General features: G+C 37.8%; 1 protein-coding gene across 11 annotated transcripts in view; it reads left to right on the plus strand.

The window, feature by feature from the left end:
* The window catches only part of CFAP20DC (CFAP20 domain containing), a 361,344-nt gene that overhangs the window by 91,232 nt on the left and 249,079 nt on the right, over nucleotides 1-21,033 (plus strand). For all 11 annotated transcript variants that reach the window (XM_066245008.1, XM_066245006.1, XM_066245013.1 and 8 more), the window contains one exon: nucleotides 17,580-17,694. In XM_066245008.1, coding sequence (XP_066101105.1) covers nucleotides 17,580-17,694 — 115 coding nt within the window. The remainder of the gene's footprint in view (nucleotides 1-17,579; nucleotides 17,695-21,033) is intronic.

Genomic DNA, 21,033 nt, shown 5'->3' on the forward strand with positions numbered 1-21,033 from the left:
TGTCAATCAAAGATGAAAATATAAAAGTAAATTGAAAAGTAATTTTACTTTCAAATGGTATGCAAATCTAGATGTTAAGTTTAGAATGAATGTCGTTAATGACCATAGCTCTGAGAGTTATACACCTGCTGATCACTAGAATATTATAATAAATGAGGTTCATTTTCCTGTTGACTACCCCATTTTTTCTCAGCGTGGTCTCATTACTTTTTCTATCACATTGCTGATCCTTACCTATAAATGCTCACTTACAGATATAAAAATGTATTAACTCTCATATGGTTTTTCAATGAAGTGTATCTTTAAGTGCAGGACAAGCGAGGCCATGGTTGCTTGTCTTTTTCTGCTTTGTTAGGTCACAAGAGTTTTAGATGGTGAAAATCCAGCCTGTAATTCAAGTGGAAAGCTGTTTTATAAGCAGCCTTCCTTACAGCAACTAAATTGTCCCTCCAAAAAGCACATCAGCATAATGACACTTTTAAGTAATCACACATATACATTTATATTCTCTCTCTCATGACTAATTTTAATTTTTTTAAAGTAGCAATTCAGCTTGCTTTCAGAACCATTTAAGCTTAGCATATGATTTTGTTTTCCCTCCTTAACCAACTCTTCTTAATTATGAGGTAGGGAAGTTTTGCATATTTAGTTTTGCAAAGACAGTAGAATAAATCCTCATCACCATATAATGGCTTAGACCTGATACCTCTGTCCTAAATTGGGCACATGATCCTTTAGAAATTCATCCAGCAACTAGAGACTAATAGTTGGATTTAACTGAGAACTCTTTTGCGCACACCAGACCTGGCCTCCACATGGGCAAACTCAGGCCATGCACTCACTGTGAGCCTTACAGCTTAGGGAGCCACCTCTCTTAATATTTGTTAAATTATATTAAACGATCCACTATAGAGAGAAACAAATCTTTTTTTTTTTTTTTAATTTTCACACAGTCCTCAGGAGTATTCTGTCTGGAACCCTCTTCCTCCAGATATCTGCATGGTTGCTCATGGCACATTCTCTGGTAGGCCCATTCTAACTACCTTTCCTAAAAGGACCTTTCCCACCCCACGTCTATCACCTTGCTGTACTTTATTTTTCTTCATGGTCATTATTGAGGGCTGACATATTTCATATATACTCACTGGTTTATTACTGTCTTCTCTTATTAAAACACATGCTTCATGAGGGCGGGCACTTGTTTTATTCCCTGTGATATCCCAGTATCTTCTTTCATGTGAGCACCCAGTAGGTGCTCAGTAGATGATCAACTATATCACTGCAGTAGTGCTTCAGCAAGGGCAGTTCAGCAAATATTTCCCCATTAACTACAGAGCTCTAACCCTGTGAGGTACTGTCATAATCATCACGTGGCCTCAGCCCTCAGGCCGCTGCAGGCTGGAAGAGGCAGACTGCAGATAACTGCCTGTGGTGGATCCCGTTCATGTTTTACCAAGACCCACTGCAGCAAGATGAAAGGTGTCACAGCCCGCACCACCCCACCCCCACGCTCCAGTACAGAGACTAGGACATTGCAGATGAAAGGTGTCACAGCCCACACCACCCCACCCCCACACTCCAGTACGGAGACTAGGACATTGCAGATGAAAGGTGTCACAGCCCGCACCACCCCACCCCCACGCTCCAGTACAGAGACTAGGACATTGCAGATGAAAGGTGTCACAGCCCACCCCACCCCACCCCCATGCTCCAGTACAGAGACTAGGACATTGCAGATGAAAGATGTCACAGCCCACCCCACCCCCACGCTCCAGTACAGAGACTAGGACATTGCAGATGAAAGATGTCACAGCCCACCCCACCCCACCCCACCCCCACGCTCCAGTACAGAGACTAGGACATTGCAGATGAAAGATGTCACAGTCCACACCACCCCACCCCCACGCTCCAGTACAGAGACTAGGACATTGCAGATGAAAGATGTCACAGCCCACACCACCCCACCCCCACGCTCCAGTACAGAGACTAGGACATTGCAGATGAAAGGTGTCACAGCCCACACCACCCCACCCCCACGCTCCAGTACAGAGACTAGGACATTGCAGATGAAAGATGTCACAGCCTGCACCACCCCACCCCCACGCTCCAGTACAGAGACTAGGACATTGCAGATGAAAGATGTCACAGCCCACACCACCCCACCCCCACGCTCCAGTACAGAGACTAGGACATTGCAGATGAAAGATGTCACAGTCCACACCACCCCACCCCCACACTCCAGTACAGAGACTAGGACATTGCAGATGAAAGATGTCACAGTCCACACCACCCCACCCCCACACCCCAGTACAGAGACTAGGATATTGATACAGAATTATATAGTCATGTATGAGCCACTTAAATTTTAGTTATTAGATAATTAAAGGCCAAAACCACACAGAGTTCACTAAAGAATCCACAGCAACTTAAGTTGGTGATAGGTGGTACTTAGGTAGAATTTTCTGTTTACCAGGTGCTCGCTAAGCATTTTTTTGTACACACATTTATGTAATACAACAATGCTAGAATACTATTATTTTTTACATTTTACTGAAAAAACTGAGACACAGAAGGTTAGTGACTTGCCCAGTGTCATACAGCTAAGAAGCCAGAATTTAAACCCAGAATATCTGGCTTCAAAATTATTGTTCTTGGCTCTAGCCGGTTGGCTCAGTGGTAGAGCATCAGCCAGGCTTGTGGAAGTCCTGGGTTCAATTCTTGGTCAAGGCACAGAGAAGAAGCAACCATGGCTGGAATGGTTTGAGCAAGTTGTCCTCAGGCACTAAGGAAGGCTCCATGGCCTTGCCTTAGGTGCTAAAATAGCTCGGTTGCTGAGCAATGGAGCAGTGGTCCCGGATGGACAGAGCATTGCCAGGTAGGGGGCTCGCCATATGGATTCTGGTTGGGGCACATGCGGGAGTCTGTCTCTCTGCCTCCCCACCTCTCAATAAAAAAAAAAAAGAAAATATATTGTTCTTGTCCATTATAGCATACTTCCACACTTATTGATAATATCATAACAGTTAATTATACACACAAAAAATAGCAGTACTTGAAAACTACAGTCAACTCAAGAAGGCATTACTGAATTTGTAATAAAAGCGATGAATTTGTAATAAATTGTCCTTCCCCCAAATTGCAGAAATTTTATCTCTCTTGTATCTGTACATGTGCAAACTATTTACAAACTGCCAAGCCTTTCAGGGAAGTCAGACTTTTTTGTAAAATTTAGAATGAGAAACTTTTAAACTCTAAAAATGGACTTAGAAATACCAAATTCTAGTAACCCTTTTAAACTCAATTAGAATGTTACTAGCAAGTGGTAAAACTGTACTATATGGACTGCATGTTATTCACCCAAGAAAACAAAGGAAAAGATTTGTATATTTGCATCAGATTATGGCCCATGAAGTGGACTATAGTTACTGACCTAGAACACCAAGGGGAAATGAAAATAATTCAGTAATAGAGGTCAGAAAACATGCTGTGGTAGTAAAAAAAGATGTGATTATTTTCAATTTGTAAATCTTAGTTGTTTTCAAGGAGGAGATGGTATTTCAAGCCAAACAGTGATGGATGAATATAATTTCAGTAGGCATAATGAGGGAAGGGGCTTCCAAGGGGCATGCCTAAGCAGAGGCACGGAATACAGAAGGACAGAATGTGTTTAATAGCAGCAAGGAGGATGGCATTGTAATTGTGGCAGATCATTCGAGTGTCCCATGTCATCCTCTGGGTCCACCTCTGATATCACTTGCAGATGCAGTGGACAGTTTGCTGTAAGCTTGCTTGGATAGTGTCCCACTAAGTGCTACCCAGGGCTTTCTTTGACTCTGTGGGAGCCTGCTCTGCTTACAGGCCAGCACATCCTAGAAATGCTGGGGCGTTAAGGCCCCCAGAGGCAACCCTTAATCATTGGGCATTGGGAGTCAATGGGTATGTGCTCTCCCCTCCACTCCTCAGCTGGACAATGCTAAGAGATGCCTGTACATGTCTTAGACATCCTAGTGGAATGGAGACCTTTAGCAGTATCATTGACAGTGTGTCCTTTCTTTGGCTTTTCTTCTTTCATTGTCTTACTCTCCCTGCTACCTCATTTCTGCTTCATGGAATCTCTCCAATAAACTCCTCTCACCTATATCCTTTTCGCAGACTCTGCTTTTGAGAGTTTGCTTCTTAAAGAGGCTGCATGACATGACCATGTATGTACATGAGATAGCTCAAAGGATTGGATTGTCAAACATGGGAGTCAGAGCTCTTAGCCAGTGCTGAAGCCCACGTAAAGCAGAGACAAACCTGGGACTACCATCACAGCTCCCCAGTCCTTTCTAAATGCACTTTGGCCCAGACTTACCGGCTACCTTCTCTAAGCAATACAGGCAGCCTCATCTCATTTCACGTCAGTTTACTGGGCTTCACAGATACTACTCTTTGTACAAATTGAAGGCAAGACTCCCTCCAATAAAAAGATTATGATTCACTAAAAGCACAGATGATGGTTAGCATTTTTTAGCAATATGGTATATTTAATTAAGAGATAAACAATGCTAATTGCATACAACAGACTACAGTATAATGTAAACCTACCTTCTGTAAGCACTTGGAAACCAAAAAATGGTGTGTGGCTTGCTTTATCAAAATATTTACTTTACTCTGGTGGTCTAGAACTGAACCTGTTAATATCTCTAAGATATACCTGTACCTGAGAGAGAGTGTCACCCACCCAAAGAGAGCTGTTACATTTAGAGATCATATGACTTTTTCAAGGAAGCCATATCCCATTAAGTGCAGTTTCCCCATCTACAAAACAGAGAACGAATGTCTTACCTTCAGCGAAGGGCTGTTCTGAGACTTAATAGGATAATGTCTATAAAATATTCTAAAAAGAGCTAAAGCACGTTATTTTTCTCTCTCTTGGATTATGATTTCTGTGTCTTAGCTACTTTCATATCTCTGGTACCTTGTACTGTGCACTGAGGCCTTGACTAAGTATCAGTGGAATAAATGAATGAATCAGAGGGAAAATTTAAGTATGTATGTTTGTATTTATTATATTATTTGAATTTATTGGGATGACATTGGTTTGCAAAACTATGTAGGTTTCAAGTGTTCTACCCAACAAAACACCATCTGAGCACCACATCATGCACTATTCGTCCCAAGCAAAGTCTCTTTCTATTCCCACTTTGCCCCCCTTTGTCCACTTCCACTTAACCTCCACCCCCCTTTCCTATTTGCTATTACCACACTGTTGTCTTGTGACAGCATTGATAGACTTGGAGATCATTGTGCTCAGTGAAATAAGCCAGTCAGAGAAACACAAATACCATAGGATCTTATTAATATGTGAAATCTAATGAAGAAACTAATGAAATAGAAACAGGGACATGGACACATGGAGCACTGACAGCTGCCAGAGAGGAGGTGGGTGGGGGACTGGATGATAGATAGTGAAGGGATTAAGAGGAAAACACATATATGGACGAAACAGGGGAAATTTAAATAGGAAACCATAAAGTCAAGCAGTTCCTAGTGACGGTGGGCTACAGAACAGGACTCTTCATGTAAGTTGCTAAAATGGAATAAAAGTATTGATTGTTGTAATGAAAGAGGTTTATGTTTAGATTAAATTTTATTCTCTGTGTAGACATTTAAAATCACCCAGAATGATGGCATAAGAGGTGCTAAATTGCCCAGAAATAAGAAGGAATGTTCTAAAGATCAGTATTAAGTAGACTTAAGAGAGAATAGATTTTAATATTTTAAAGTTTTAAAATGTTAAAATATTAAAGAGATTTCAGTGTATTTAAACCACTCATCAGTCATATGCTGAGTCACACAGTGTCTTATGACATTGTTTTTAAAGAGGAAACTTTACAAAGTATATTTTCTGACTACAGTGAAATCAAATTAAAAATCACCTGACCAGACAGTGGTGCAGTGGATAGAGCATTGGACTGGGACACAGAGGACCCAGGTTCAAAACCCTGAGGTTGCCGGTTTGAGCACAGGGTTGCTGGTTTGAGCGTAGGATCATAGACATGACCCCATCATCACTGGCTTGAGCCCAAAGGTTGCTGGCTTGAAGCCCAAGGTCTCTGGCTTGAGCCTAAGGTTACTGGCTTGAGCAAGGGGTCACTCACTCTGCTGTAGTCCCAGTCAAAGCACATATGAGAAAGCAATCACTCTGCTGTAGTCCCCAGTCAAGGCACATATGAGAAAGCAATCAATGAACAACTAAGGACCCGCAATGAAGGATTGATGCTTCTCATCTCTCCCCCTTCCCATCTGTCCTTATCTGTGCCTGTCTCTGTCTCTGTCATACATACAAAAAAAATCAATTGCAATGCAAATGTAGAAAAGACTGTACTGTTTGGAAATTAAACAGCACACTTCTAAGTAGCCCAGGATTTAAAGAAGAAATCATACAGAAAATTAGAAAAATATTTCAAACTGAATGAAATCAAAAGTGTTAGAATTGGGGGAATACAGGTAACATAATACTTAGAGAAATGCTTACAGTTTTAAGAGAACGATTTAAAATTAATTATCTAACTTTACATCCTAAGAAGTTGGATGGGGGAGTGAGGAACCCAAAGTAAGTAGAAGGAAAGAAATATCAATAATAAAAATAAAATTGGGAATCAATAAAATTGAAAACAAAGAATAGAGAAATTTTACAAAGTCAAAGTTGTTTCTTTAAGAAGATAAACGTGAGCCAGACCAGGTGATACTGCAGTGGATACAGCATCAACCTGGGACGCTGAGGACCCCGGTTCAAAATCCTAAGGTTGCTGGCTTTAGCACGGGTACAGCAACTTGAGTGTGGGGTCGCAACCTTGAGCCTTGGATCATAGATACGACCCCAAGGTTGCTGGCTTGAGCAAGGGGTCACTGGCTCAGCTGGAGTCCCCCAGTCAAAGTATGTATGAGGAAGCAGTCAATGAACAATTAAAGTGCCACAACTATGAGTTGATGCTTCTCATCTCTCTCCTTTCCTCACTGTCTCTGTCTCTCTGTCTCTTTCTTGATAAAAAAAGGAAAAAAAAAGGAAGAGGAGAAAAAGAAAAGAAGAAGAAAGAAGAAGAAGAAGGATAAACCTGATAAACCAAAAGAGATATTACAAATCTTAATGTCAGACATGAGAGAGGATACTTCTACAAATCCCATTGATATTAAAAAAGATAATGAAGGGGAAAAGATGAATAACTTTATGCCAGTAAACTCAGTAACTTTAAATGAAAACCACAATTTACCAAAACTGAATCAAAAAAAATTAGAAATTTGAATCGCTCTATAATTAAAGGATTGAGTGTGTAACCAAAATCTTTCCACAAGGAAATCTTTAGATATAAATGAATTCTGTTAGCATTTAAAGAATAACTAGCACCACTGTTATCAAATTTCCAGGCAATCAAAGAGGAGTAAATACTTTCCAGATCACTTTATGGGACTAACTTAATTCTGTTATAAAAACCTGACATAGATAGTACAAGAAAATTACAGACCAATATCCCCCATTAACATAAGTGTAAAAATCATCACCAAAGTGCTAGCACAATTGAAATTTATGTCAAGAGTACAAGACTGGTTTCACATACAAAAATAAATCAGTATGATTTAACATGTGGACAGAAGAAAGGAGATAAACAATAAAAACATCTCAATTAGCGCAGAAAAACCATTTGACAAGATATCACATTCTTTCGTTATTTAAAAAAATAACACGATAAAATTAGAAATAGAGGAGAACATCCTCAATCTAATAAAAGAAAATTTCTTTTAACATTTGGTAGAAACATATTGAACACTTTCCCCCTATTATCAGGAACAAGGCAAGGTTTTGTACTCTCATCACTTCTGTTCAGTATGTGCTGGAAGTCCTAGCCATTGCAGTTATGTGAGAAAAAGAAAAAGTACAGTACAAAGAGTAGGGAAAAAAGAAGTAAAAGTCTTTATTCACTGAAGACATGATTATTTATGCAGAAAATTTTTAGGAACCTACAAAACAGCCACTAGTACTCAGGAGTGAATTTAACAAAGTCACATGAAATAAAGTCTATATACAAAAATCAATGGTATTTCTATATACTGGTAGCATTTGGCTGGTAATTTTCAATTTTTTTTTTGTCATGTCAGAAAACAAAATAGGAATTAATTTAACAGGATGTACAAGACTTCTAAATTGAAAACTATAAAACATTGTGAAAAATTAATAAACAAGGACTACATAAATGGAGAGATATATCATGTAAGTTGATTGGGAGACTCAATATTGTTCTCCCCAAAATGATCTATAGGTATGGCATAATACAAGTTAAACCCTCAAAAACTTTTTTTTATAGAAAATGATAAGTGGATCCTAAAATCCTTAAGGAAAAGCAAGGACTAAACAAACCTTGAACAAAGCCAAATTGAAAAGGTTTTTTTTGTTTGTTTTTTGTTTTGACAGAAACAGAGAGTAAGAGAAAGGGACAGATAAGGACAGACAAACAGGAATGGAGAAGATGAGATGCATCAATCATCAGTTTTTCATTGCGACTCCTTAGTTGTTCATTGATTGCTTTCTCATATGTGCCTTGACCAGGGAGCTACAGCAGAATGACCCCTTGCTCAAGCCAGCAACCTTGGGCTTCAAGCCAGCAACCTTTGGGCTCAAGCCAGTGACCATGGGGTCATGTCTGCGATCCCACACTCAAGCCAGTGACCCCACGCTGAAGATAGTGAGCCTGTGCTCTAACGGGATGAGCCTGCACTCAAGCCGGCAACCTCGGGGTTTCAAACCTGGGTCCTCCGCATCCCAGTCCACTGTTCTATCTGTTGCACCACTGCCTGGTCAGGCTAAAGAGTTTTGTTCTTTTTTAAACTAATTTTAAGACTTACTATACATCTGTAGTAATCAAGGCAATGTGACATTAGTATAAAAATGGACAAATGGATAAATATATAAAAGAAATGGGTCAATAGAGTCCAGAATTAGATCCACACATATGTATATATAGCAATTGATTTACAACAAAGTAGCAGTGCATTTCAGGGAGTGAAGAAGAGTCTCTAACAAATGGTGCTGAGATGGCTGGATAAACATACAGAAAGAAATAGACCCACACCCACAACTACCTGACACAATGCACAGAAATTAATTAGGCATATATCATAAACTAAATGTAAAAACTAAAACTATAAAGATCTAGAAAGGAACATAGGAACGTATTTTTGCAACTTTTGGCTAGGCAAGGAATTTTTAGGACAAAGGAAGCACACCTGGCCCTGGCCAGTTGGCTCTCTCTCCTTCCCTCTCTCCCTCCCTCCCCCTCCTGCAACCATTGCTCAAACGGCTTGAGCAAGTTGGCCCCCAGCACTGAGAATGGCTTTGTGGCCTCACCTCAGATGCTAAAATAGCTTAGTTGCTGAGCAACAGAGCAGTAGCCCCAGATGGGCAGATCTTTGCCTGGTAGAGGGCTTACTAGGTGGATCCCCGTCAGGGCACACATGGGAGTCTGTCTCTGCCTCCCCACTTCTTACTTAAAAAAAAAAAAAGAAAGCACAACTGTAAATATTGATAAACTGAACTTCATGAAAATTAAAAACTTCTAATAAAGACATCATTAACCAATAAGCTAATCTAGACAAAGCATGTATGATTTTGTGTACTATTCTTGATACTTTTCCATAAGCTAGAAATTATTTTCAAATAGACAGTTAAAAAAGATACCATTAGTATAATAGGCAAGAAAATATTCACAGTACATATAATGATAAAGGATACATATTTGAAATATTTAAAGAACCCTTACAATTATAATAAAAAAATCAATAAAAATTGAGTAAAAGACCTAACAGACTCTTTACAAGATTCACTAGTAAATACATGTAAAAGTATCCAGTGTCATTATTCATAAGAGAAATGCAAATCAAATCACAATGATATCCATTTCATACCCATTAGAATTGGCTAACAATAAAGTCTGACAACACTAAAATTTGGTGAGGATGCATAACCACTGCAGCCACTTTAGTGAACTATGTCTTCAAAGTTAGACACAGAGTTTCCCCAATGACCCAGTAATGCAGTTCCTAATTATCAAGAGAATAAAAATACACATCCATCATAAGACTCTACAAGCATGTCCTTACAGGTTTTCATGAGAAAACAGTACTGGAAACAAATTTTCATCAATGGGAAAATGGATAAATGAATTGTTATACAGTGGTACCTTGAGATATGAGTTTAATTCGTTCTGTAACCGAGCTCGTCAGTCAGTCAACTTGTATATCAAACAAATTTCTCTCATTTAAAATAACTGAAATAGATGTAATCCGTTCCAGCCCTGTGAAACACCCCCAAACCATCCTAAATTATGAAACAAGATGTTTTTAATTAAGAAACACATGTATACTTTCCCAATGCATAACAAAATATATGAAATAAAAGAAAACGTGTTATTTAGTACTATATTTTTACCTTGGAGACAGATGAGTGCGGCTAACGGAGGTGAATGGTGGAGGAGGTGGGAGGGAGGAAGGGATGCAGGCACTGTAGACACATAAACTAAAACTGCACTTCCTTAACACTAAATGTAAACTAAAACTACATTTTCTTTACTTTAAACAAAACTAAAACTGCACTTTCTTTACTTAAAATGAAACCACAAAAACTTAATTGTAAAAAAAAAAAGCACTTTCTTAACTTTAAAATTAACCTAAGCTTAACATTACTTATTTTTCATTTAATCATCACCTGTTTTTGCCTTTTTGGCTGCACTTTCGGCACTTTCACTTGCAGGACTTTTGAATAAAAATCCATCCAAAGAGGCTTGCTTTTGCCTGCCTTTTAAAATGTTACGGAAATGTGACAAACAAGTGTCATTATAAAGTGCTGAAGCACGACCAGTTGAAAGTTTTTCTGGGTTTTTCTTTTCAATGAAATTTGAAAGCTTCTCCCACATTGCCAGCATGTCTTTAATTTCATTTGTAGAAACCACTTCCTCCAACTCTACCTCCTCCTCACTACTTACTAATCTCCTGCAGAAGCTCCGTATGTTGCATCATCTGTAGCTCTTTCAGCCCCTCAGTTGAGAGTTCCTCCTCATGTTCCTTGACAAGCTTGTTTACGTCACCCTCATCTCTACCTCCAGACCCATCAACTTTCTTGAGGGACACAATCTCCTCCAACGCTTCTACTTCAGTCTGTCTCTGGTTTGAATCCTTCAAAGTCCCTGTCTGCAACAACATCAGGTGATAACATATCACAATGCTGTAGTGATCTTTCCAAAACTCTTTTTTTTATATAAATAAATTTTTATTTTAATGGGGTGACATCAATAAATCAGGGTACATATATTCAAAGAAAACATTTCCAGGTTATCTTGTCATTTAGTTCTGTTGCATACCCATCACCAAAAGAGAGATCGTCCTCCGTCCCCCTCTATCCAGTTTTCTTTGTACCCCTCCCCCTCCCCCTCTCCTCCTCCCCTCCCCCCACCCCCCATAACCACCCCACACCTGTCCATGTCTCTTAGTCTCATTTTTATGTCCCACCAATGTATGGAATCCTGCAGTTCTTGTTTTTTTCTGATTCACTTATTTCACTCCACATAATGTTATCAAGATTCCACCATTCTGCTGTAAGTGATCCGATGTCATCATTTCTTCTAGCTGAATAGTATACCATGGTGTATATGTGCCCCATCTTCTTTATCCAGTCTTCTATTTTTTTTTACAGTGATTAAAAGCCTTTAAGCAAACTCTTGACCAATACAGCAAGAATCCATAAAAGAGTAGTGTCCTTAACATGTTCACCAAGTCCAAGTTGGCCCCCTCACCATGCCAAATTCCTGAAAAATGCAACCCAACCACAGTTCAGTGTTAGGAGCTGTCACAGGGAGCAGGAGTCCAGGAAAAGTCCACATCCAGGAAAAGTCCTCATGGCACTGGAATTGTTGTCACCATTCTATACTTTGCAGCTCATGTCCAAGTCCCAGTGACCGCTGCTTCTAGCTGGTAATGATTCAGGTAGACTTTTCCAAAACTCTTGAAGGGTTAGATTTGTATTCTCAGTCACCTCAAAGCAGCAGTGAAATAAGAACTTTGTGTAAAGCTTTTTAAAGTTGGAAATGACCCGCTGATCCATAGGTTGCAAGATTGAAGTCGTGTTGAGTGGGAGATAGAGGACTTTCATGAATTTGAACTCATCGAGAATGTCATCTTCAAGACCAGGTGGGTGGGATAGAGCATTTTCAAGGATTAGTAATGTTTTCATCTGGAGTTTATTTTCTTGAAGATATTTCTTCACTGCAGGACCAAAGACGAGATTTACCCATTCAATAAAAAACTGCTGCGTAACCCATGCCCTAGCATTGGCAGCCACTTAACCTGCAGTTTTTCTTTAAGAATCTTATGAATCTTAAAAGCTTGAGGATTTTTGGCCCTGGCCAGTTGGCTCAGTGGTAGAGTGTTGGCCTGGTGTGCAGGCGTCCCGGGTTCGATTCCTGGCCAGGGCACTCCTTCCTCTCTGTCTCTGTCTTCCCCTCCCGCAGCCGAGGCTCCATTGGCCCCGGCGCTGAGGGTGGCTCCATGGCCTCTGCCTCAGGCACTAGAATGGCTCTGGTTGCAACAGAGCAACGCCCCAGATGGGCAGAGCATTGCCCCCTGGTGGGCATACCGGGTGGATCCCGGTCGGGCGCATGCGGGAGTCTGTCTGACTGCCTCCCCTGTCTCCCCGTTTCCAACTTCAGAAAAATACAAAAAAAAAAAAAAAAAGCTTGAGGATTTTTGGAATGATACACTAGCAGCGGCTTTACTTTATAGTCACCACTAGCATTTGCACACAATGCAAGGGTCAGATCCTTCATGGGTTTATGGCCTGGCAGCTTCTTCTCCTCTGCTGAAGTCCTCCAGGGCATTTTTTTTTCCAAAACAATCCTGTTTTGTCACAGCTGAACACTTACTTGTTGGCGGATGTAGCCTTCCTTTGCGATAAGTGCAGCACAACGTGCAATGTACTCCTCAGCTGCCTTAACATCAGCACTCGCAGCTTCACCATGCCTCACCACCAAGTGGATGCCAGATCTCTTCTTGAAATTTTCAAACCAGCCATGACTTGCTTTAAACGTATCTTCTGCTGCCTCTTTTGAGGTTGATGGTTCTTTCTTCTTCAAGTTGCCGTAAATAATACGTGCCTTTTCGCATATTACAGTCTCTGTCACTGTATCTCCTGTCAGCTCTTTCTCTTTCACCCACACCAGCAGAAGCTTCTCCATTTCTTCATGGATATTTGTCCTTAATTGGGACAGAATTGTAGTTCCTTTCGCTGGATTTGCGCTTTGATGGCATCCTTTTGTTTAAGGATGGTACAAATTGTAGATGTATTGCGGTCGTACAGCCTTGCCAGTTCAATCACTGGTACACCACAGTCATGTTTTTCTATTATTTCTTGCTTTACTTCTATCAACATCATTCTCTTCTTCTTACCACTGTCCTTTACACTCACTTTCTTTGGCCCCATGATAACACAAAAAAAAAAGTTAGTAAGAAATGCAAAAATGATACAAGAATGAGTACAGCACATGATATTCAACTTGATTCTACTGGTAACACATGAGAAAGAATGAGATGCTGGTGTTGTGCTTCTGATACTGGACCCATGCACCAACGCACCAACTAGCGGCAGCTTCCCGAATCACAACTCGTATCTCAGAATTTCGCTCAGATCTCGAACAAAAATACGAACCGAGTTGTAGCTCGTATCTTAAAAAAAATTGTATGTTGGTCTGCTCATATCTCAAGGTACCACTGTATAGCCATACAAGACACAGCAATTTAAAAGAACTATTGGTACATGTAACAATGTGTATAAATCTCAAAAACACAATGTTATCAGTGAAAGAATCCACTTATAAAACAATATATTCTATACCATTCCATTTGTAAGAAGTTCAATAACAAACAAAACACCTAGGGTGATAGAAATCAAGAGTGATGATTGACCAGAAGAGTCCAGGAGGCAACTTTCTAAGGTGATAGAAATGTTTTGTATTTTGATTGAAATAATGATTACATGTGTGTATACATTTTTCAAAACACGTGAGATTGTACACTGAAATTTGTGCATTTCAGTTACACACAAAATTTACCCCAATGAAGAAATAAAAGAACACAACTATTTTTATGGTATCCATTCATCATGCAGGGAAGAATGTTGACTCTAATAGCTTCCTATTGTGAGCAATAAATTTATGAATTCCTTACCTTGGTGTAAAGACCCTGCATGATTTGGCTCCTGCCTGCCTTTTCTACTTCATGTCCTTTCCTCCCCTTCTAGTTGCAATGCCTGCTGGCTTTCCTGTCTAAGTAGGTCATTTCTTGATCTTTTATAGTTCAGTCTCTTTGTTTCTTCATTGCATTTACAATATTTGCATTTACTTTGTCTCTGTACTTTATCCACGTGCCTTTTTCACTAGAGGAGAAACTCCAGGAGGGTAGGGACTTTGCCTTTTTTAACTATTGTGTTCCCAGGATATTGCCTGGTTCAGGAAGTACTTGTTTTTTTGTTTTTTTTTTAAATTTTTTATTAATGGTAATGGGATGACATTAATAAATCAGGGTACATATATTCAAAGAAAACATGTCTAGGTTATTTTGTCATCAAATTATGTTGCAAACCCCTCGCCCAAAGTCAGATTGTCCTCCGTCACCCTCTATCTAGTTCTCTGTGCCCCTTCCCCTCCCCCTAACTCTCTCCCTCCCTCCCTCCCATGTCCTCCCTCCCCCCCCACCCTTGGTAACCACCACACTCTTGTCCATGTCTCTTAGTCTCATTTTTATGTTCCACCAATGTATGGAATCATGTAGTTCTTGTTTTTTTCTGATTTGCTTATTTCACTCCTTATAATGTTATCAAGATCCCACCATTTTGCTGTAAATGATCTGATGTCATCATTTCTTATGGCTGAGTAGTATTCCATAGTGTATATGTGCCACATCTTCTTTATCCAGTCTTCTATTGAAGGGCTTTTTGGTTGTTTCCATGTCTTGGCCACTGTGAACAGTGCTGCAATGAACATGGGGCTACATGTGTCTTCACGTATCAATGTTTCTGAGGTTTTGGGGTATATACCCAGTAGAGGGATTGCTGGGTCATAAGGTAGTTCTATTTGCAGTTTTTTGAGGAACCACCAAACTTTCCTCCATAATGGTTGTACTACTTTACAGTCCCACCAACAGTGAATGAGGGTTCCTTTTTCTCCACAGCCTCTCCAACATTTGCTATTACCCGTCTTGTTGATAATAGCTAATCTAACAGGAGTGAGGTGGTATCTCATTGTAGTTTTGATTTGCATTTCTCTAATAACTAATGAAGCTGAGCATCTTTTCATATATCTGTTGGCCATTTGTATCTCTTCCTGGGAGAAGTGTCTGTTCATGTCCTCTTCCCATTTTTTTATTGGATTGCTTGTTTGTTTGTTGTTGAGTTTTATGAGTTCTTTGTAAATTTTGGATATTAGGCCCTTATCTGAGCTGTCGTTTGAAAATATCAGTTCCCATATAGTTGGCTGTCTGTTTATTTTGATATCAGTTTCTCTTGCTGAGCAAAAACTTTTAATTCTGATGTAGTCCCATTCATTTATCTTTGCCTTCACTTCTCTTGCCATTGGAGTCAAGTTCATAAAATGTTCTTTAAAACCCAGGTCCATGATTTTAGTACCTATGTCTTCTTCTATGTACTTTATTGTTTCAGGTCTTATATTTAGGTCTTTGATCCATTTTGAATTAATTTTAGAGGAAGTACTTGTTAATATGTGAATGGATGAAGGAATGAATGAACAAATGTTCTTATTCTATATTTTGAGAAAGTGATAGTATATACTTATGTTTATCTATTTAGAATTTGACCCTTACCTAATTCCTACAAGTAAACCTTTAATAAAACTGTGTCTCAATTGAGTTTTTGGTTTTTGCAACCAAACTTTTTGTTTGATGCAAGGGAATGTTTTTTCCCCTTTTCCTTTCCAGAATCTCTGTATAGACTTTTCTTCCATTCCCTAATCAGAGCCTCTTACAGAAGAGACCCAACAGAATTACTTCTGACAATGCTTACCAATTATATTTGATCCTGTACTCTATTGGTAAAATGTTTGAACACACTAACCATATAGGTACATTTATTTATTTCAAAAAATATATAAATGTTTTGCTGTCCTACTATGTAATGAAATGTGCACAGAAATAACATTTCAAAAGATCAGGATAAAAAATAGTTTTAATACTTCCCTCTTGCACTTCGGGAGATTGCTGTGTTCCACCCCCTTCCCCACATGCTCATCCTAGGTTGAGCACATTGCCTTTGGGCAAATGTTATGCTACATTTACTTATACATCTAAGTGTAAAACTATAGTAGTATTCAACAGTTTTCCATTTAAAACCTTACCTCTAACAATGGATTAAAAAAATGTATTACTTTTTAAATGAATTTATAGCATCCTATAGTGCTGGTAGGGTAGAATTTTTAGCTTTATGGGCATACTGTGAAATTAATTTACTTAATTTTTATTGTACTTATTCTCAACATTGTTCAATGATAGTTTTCTGCAGAAAGATATGCAGAATTTTGTAAAGAAAGGAAATAATGTTTAGAAACATGGGCAGGGGAGGCAAAAAAGAGGTATAGAAAAGGCTATGTTGACTTAAAAAATAGTTAATTATACTATAAACATTGGTAACTGTATTTGAATGAAATATCTCCTTAGGGGATTGCTAGTTGCACAAAATTAACAGTTGGTACAGGTAGACAAGGTTAAAAATAGGGGGGGGGGATCACTATTCTCCAATAAAAAGATAGTTTTTCAGGAAGCATCAATTCTATAATATACAGCACCCTGAGACAGGTTTGGAGATTTTGAGCCTGCTGTGTTACCTTTGAGACCTCAAGGATGCAGAACATAAAAATGAGCCTCTATCAATTTGAAGCAAAGCTAATCTTTGTGATCATGCCTGTGGTCTAAATCTATTAAAGATGTTCAAATTCAGTGTCCTTGATATCACTGCAGGTTGACCTACATAGTGAGCAATAAACTTGTGTATTAGAATTCTGGTTCTAATGTGCTTAGGAAGTGAAACTGACAGTCAGTATTTTGTGACTGTCTCTAAGCAGACTAACACCCTCTCTAAAAGGACAGGTGTATTTTTAAGGAAAGAAACTCATAATGTTTTTCTATTTAGTAGGTGACAGTATGTCCCAAGATAACACAAGCTTAAGGGGCTGGAACAAGCATAATTATTAAAGGCTAGCAGTTTCTCAGTTCATACAAATTGAATTTTTTTTCATAGGCTGGAAGACTGGAAATCTAGTATTACTGAAATAAATTAGCATATTAAGTGAATTTATACATGCAAGCTTAGGAACACTTTGAATTTAAAGAAGAAATTTTACTATTTCTTGAAATAAAAAACAGTTATCAGAGTCTGTGTTTGATCTCCCTGTTGGAAAGCACCTATGTGAGATATATCATTTTGATGTTTATCCAAAAATGTAGTTATTATATTGATCAAAATATTGCTATCTTCTCTTTTTTTTCAGAATTACTGATTTAAGGAATATCAAAAGAAGATTATATTTATCAACAGTCCATAAAAAACTGTCCTCAACCCCTCTTCATGCAAAAATCCCACTCTCCATGATCAAACGCAAAATTGTAAGTGTTACATGAATATTAAATTCAATTTAGAAAATATTAATTATGGGCATAGTCTGCATATAAGGCACTTTGTTGAGTACTATAGTGGTATAAAAATAAATAAAACTCATGCTGTTCTTTTCCTTCACCTGAAACACTTAATATCTACCAGGTAGGAAAATATAATTATTGCTATATCAGAAATATCACCAAAAATGTAATGGGAAGGTACTGTTGGTGCAGTGAAAGGGAAAGAAATCCATCTGACTTCAGGATAAGAAAAGGCTAGTTAAAAGAGATAGCATTTGAAGGACTATATGATTGCAACAGGAAAAGTTGGGAAGCCAAGCATTCTAAGCAGAAGGAACAGCATGGAGGCTCAAAAGTGGTACATATTTGGAAATCAGAGAATGATTGATCATTGGTGCCAGATTTTTAAAAATAGTTTTATAGAAAATTAGACTTTTCTATATAACAGTCTTGTATAAGTTGGAAGATTTTATGCCTGTTGTGTAACCTCTGAGAACTAAAGCAATATATTATGTATGCATAGATGAGCAATAGTTTATAGGCCAATAAGCTTCGGCCTGATATAACTGACTAGGCTTTCTCAAATTTCAGTCATTTTAATACCTCTCTCATGACTACTGTGTTTGTGTACTACCTGTTGTAATATGCATTTAATAATTTCCTTTAAATTGACTCATTTGGGATGGCTTAAGTAAATTTATTTTAAAAGAAAAATTTACCTACCTGAATGCATAGATACAGATATAAGGAATCAAGGCTCATGAAAAATCAGGGAACTATGACACCAACAAAGGAAACTAATAAAGCTCTAATAACTTATCCTAAATAAATAGAGTTCTATGAATAGTCAGACAAATTCTAAATATTTCTTTTAAAGACATTTAGTTAACTTCAAGAATACACAGACAGAAAACTAAATGAAATTAAGAAAACAACACATGAACAAAATGAGAAGTTCAACAAAGAAATAGAAACCTCAAAGAACATCAAATAAATCCGAGAACTGAAAAATACAATAACTGAACTGAAGCATTTAACAGAGAGTTTGAAAAGCAGGTTCAACCATGCAGAAGAAAGAATCAGTGACTTGGAAGATAGGACAATTGAAATTATTCAGTAAGAGGAGTAAAAAGGAAAAGAATGAAAAAGAGTGAAGAAAGCCTATAGGTGTCATGAGAGTTAATGAAAGTAAACAATAATGGCTTTATGGGAATTCCAGGAGAAGAGAGATAAAAGGACAGGAAATATATTTAAACCAATAATGCCTGAAAACTTTCCAAATTTGGGATGAGAAATAGACAACCACAAGATATCAAAATACAAATACAGCAGGATAAGAAACAAGGAACAAAAAACCAGAAAACAATTAACAAAATGACAATAGTAGGTTCTTACTTATCAATAATTACTTTAAATGTAAATAAATTAAATTATTCAATCAAAAGACAAGAATAGCTGAATGGATAAAAAAACAAGACCCAATGATATGCTGCCTACAAAAACTCATTTTAGCCTAAAAAACTGAAGGGATAGGGCTGACCTGTGGTGGCGCAGTGGATAAAGCGTCGACCTGGAAATGCTGAGGTCACCGGTTCAAAACCCTGGGCTTGCCTGATCAAGGCACATATGGGAATTGATGCTTCCAGTTCCTCCCCTTTCTCTCTTTTTGTCTCTCTGTCCTCTCTCTCCCTCTCTGTCTCTCTCTCCTCTCTAAAAAAATTAATAAATAAAATTTAAAAAAAATAAAAAAAACTGAAGGGATAGAAAAAGCATCTTAAGCAAATGATAACCAAATAAAGCAGAAATAGCTGTAATTTTTTAAAAAAGGGATAAAAAAAGATAGAGACAGTTATTATATAATGGTAAATGGGTCAGTACATCAAGGGGATATAATAATTGTAAATATCTATGCACCCAACAAATACATAAAGGAAAAACTAACAGGACTAAAAGGAGAAATAAACAGAAATACAATAAGCATGAGGACATTAATACCTCAATCTCAACAATGGTTTAATCATTGAGACTGAGAATTAATAAGGAAACAGCAGATTTAAACAAGAACTACAAATCAGTAGACCAAACAAACATGTATAAAACATTCTATCCAACAACGGCAGAATACACATTCTTCTCAAGTGCACATGGAGTAATTTCTAGGATAGATATGTTTGGCCACAAAATAAGTCTTAGGAAATTCAAGATTTGTAATATATCTATAATACGTCTGACCACAATGATGTGGAACTAGAAATCAACAACCAACAGATCTTAGAAGAAATTAAATAGGAAACAAAAATGCAACATAACATACCAAAATGTGGGATTCAGCAAAAGAAGTTGTAAGAGGGAAGTTTATTGCAATAAATACCATTATTAAGAAGCAAGAAAGATCCCAAATAAATAACATCACTCTATGTTTTAAGGAACAATAAGATGAAGAACAAACTGAACCCAAAGTTAGCAGAAAGAAGGATATAATAAAGATTAGAGCAGAAATAAAATGAAATAGAGATCAGGAAAACAGTGGAAAAGATTAACCAAACTAAGAGTTGGTTTTTTGAAAAGATAAAATTGACAAATCTTTGGCTAGATTAACCAGAGAAAAAAGAGCGAGAACTCAAATCAACAATTTAAATTAAAAAGGAGACATTATAACTGATACCACAGAAATACAAAGAATCGTAAGAGGCTACTATGAACAACTATACACACCGACACTGGACAACCTACAAGAATGGAAAAATTCTTAGAAAAATGTAAACTACCAAGATTGAATCAGGAAGAAATAGAAAGTCTGAATACACCAGTTATTCATGAGGAAATTCAGTAAGTAATCCCAAATCTCCCAACAAATTAAAGCCCAGGATCAAATTGCTTCACTGGTGAATTTTACCAAACATTTAAAAATTAATTTTAGTTCTTCTCAAACTCTTCCAAAAAATTGAAGAGGAGGGAACACTATAACTCATTTTATGAGGCCAGTGTCACCCTGATACCAAAGCCAGAAAATGACACTAACTAAAAAGTAAACTACAGATCAATATCCCTCATGAATATATATGCAAAACTTCTCAATAAAATACTAGCAAATTAAAATGAACACATTAAAAGGATCATTCATTATGATCAATGGGATTTATACCTGGGATACAAGGATGTTTCAACATACACAAGTCAGTATGATATATCACATTAACAGAAAGAAAGAAAAATATTGTGATCATTTCAGGAGATGCAGAAAAAGCAGTTCTAGGTCTTTCACCATAAAAATCTTTGCCACAGGCATTTCTACCACAAGCATTTTCACTACAAATATTTTTGTGG

This window comes from Saccopteryx bilineata, chromosome 10 (assembly GCF_036850765.1).
Source record: "Saccopteryx bilineata isolate mSacBil1 chromosome 10, mSacBil1_pri_phased_curated, whole genome shotgun sequence".
Lineage (NCBI taxonomy): Eukaryota > Metazoa > Chordata > Mammalia > Chiroptera > Emballonuridae > Saccopteryx > Saccopteryx bilineata.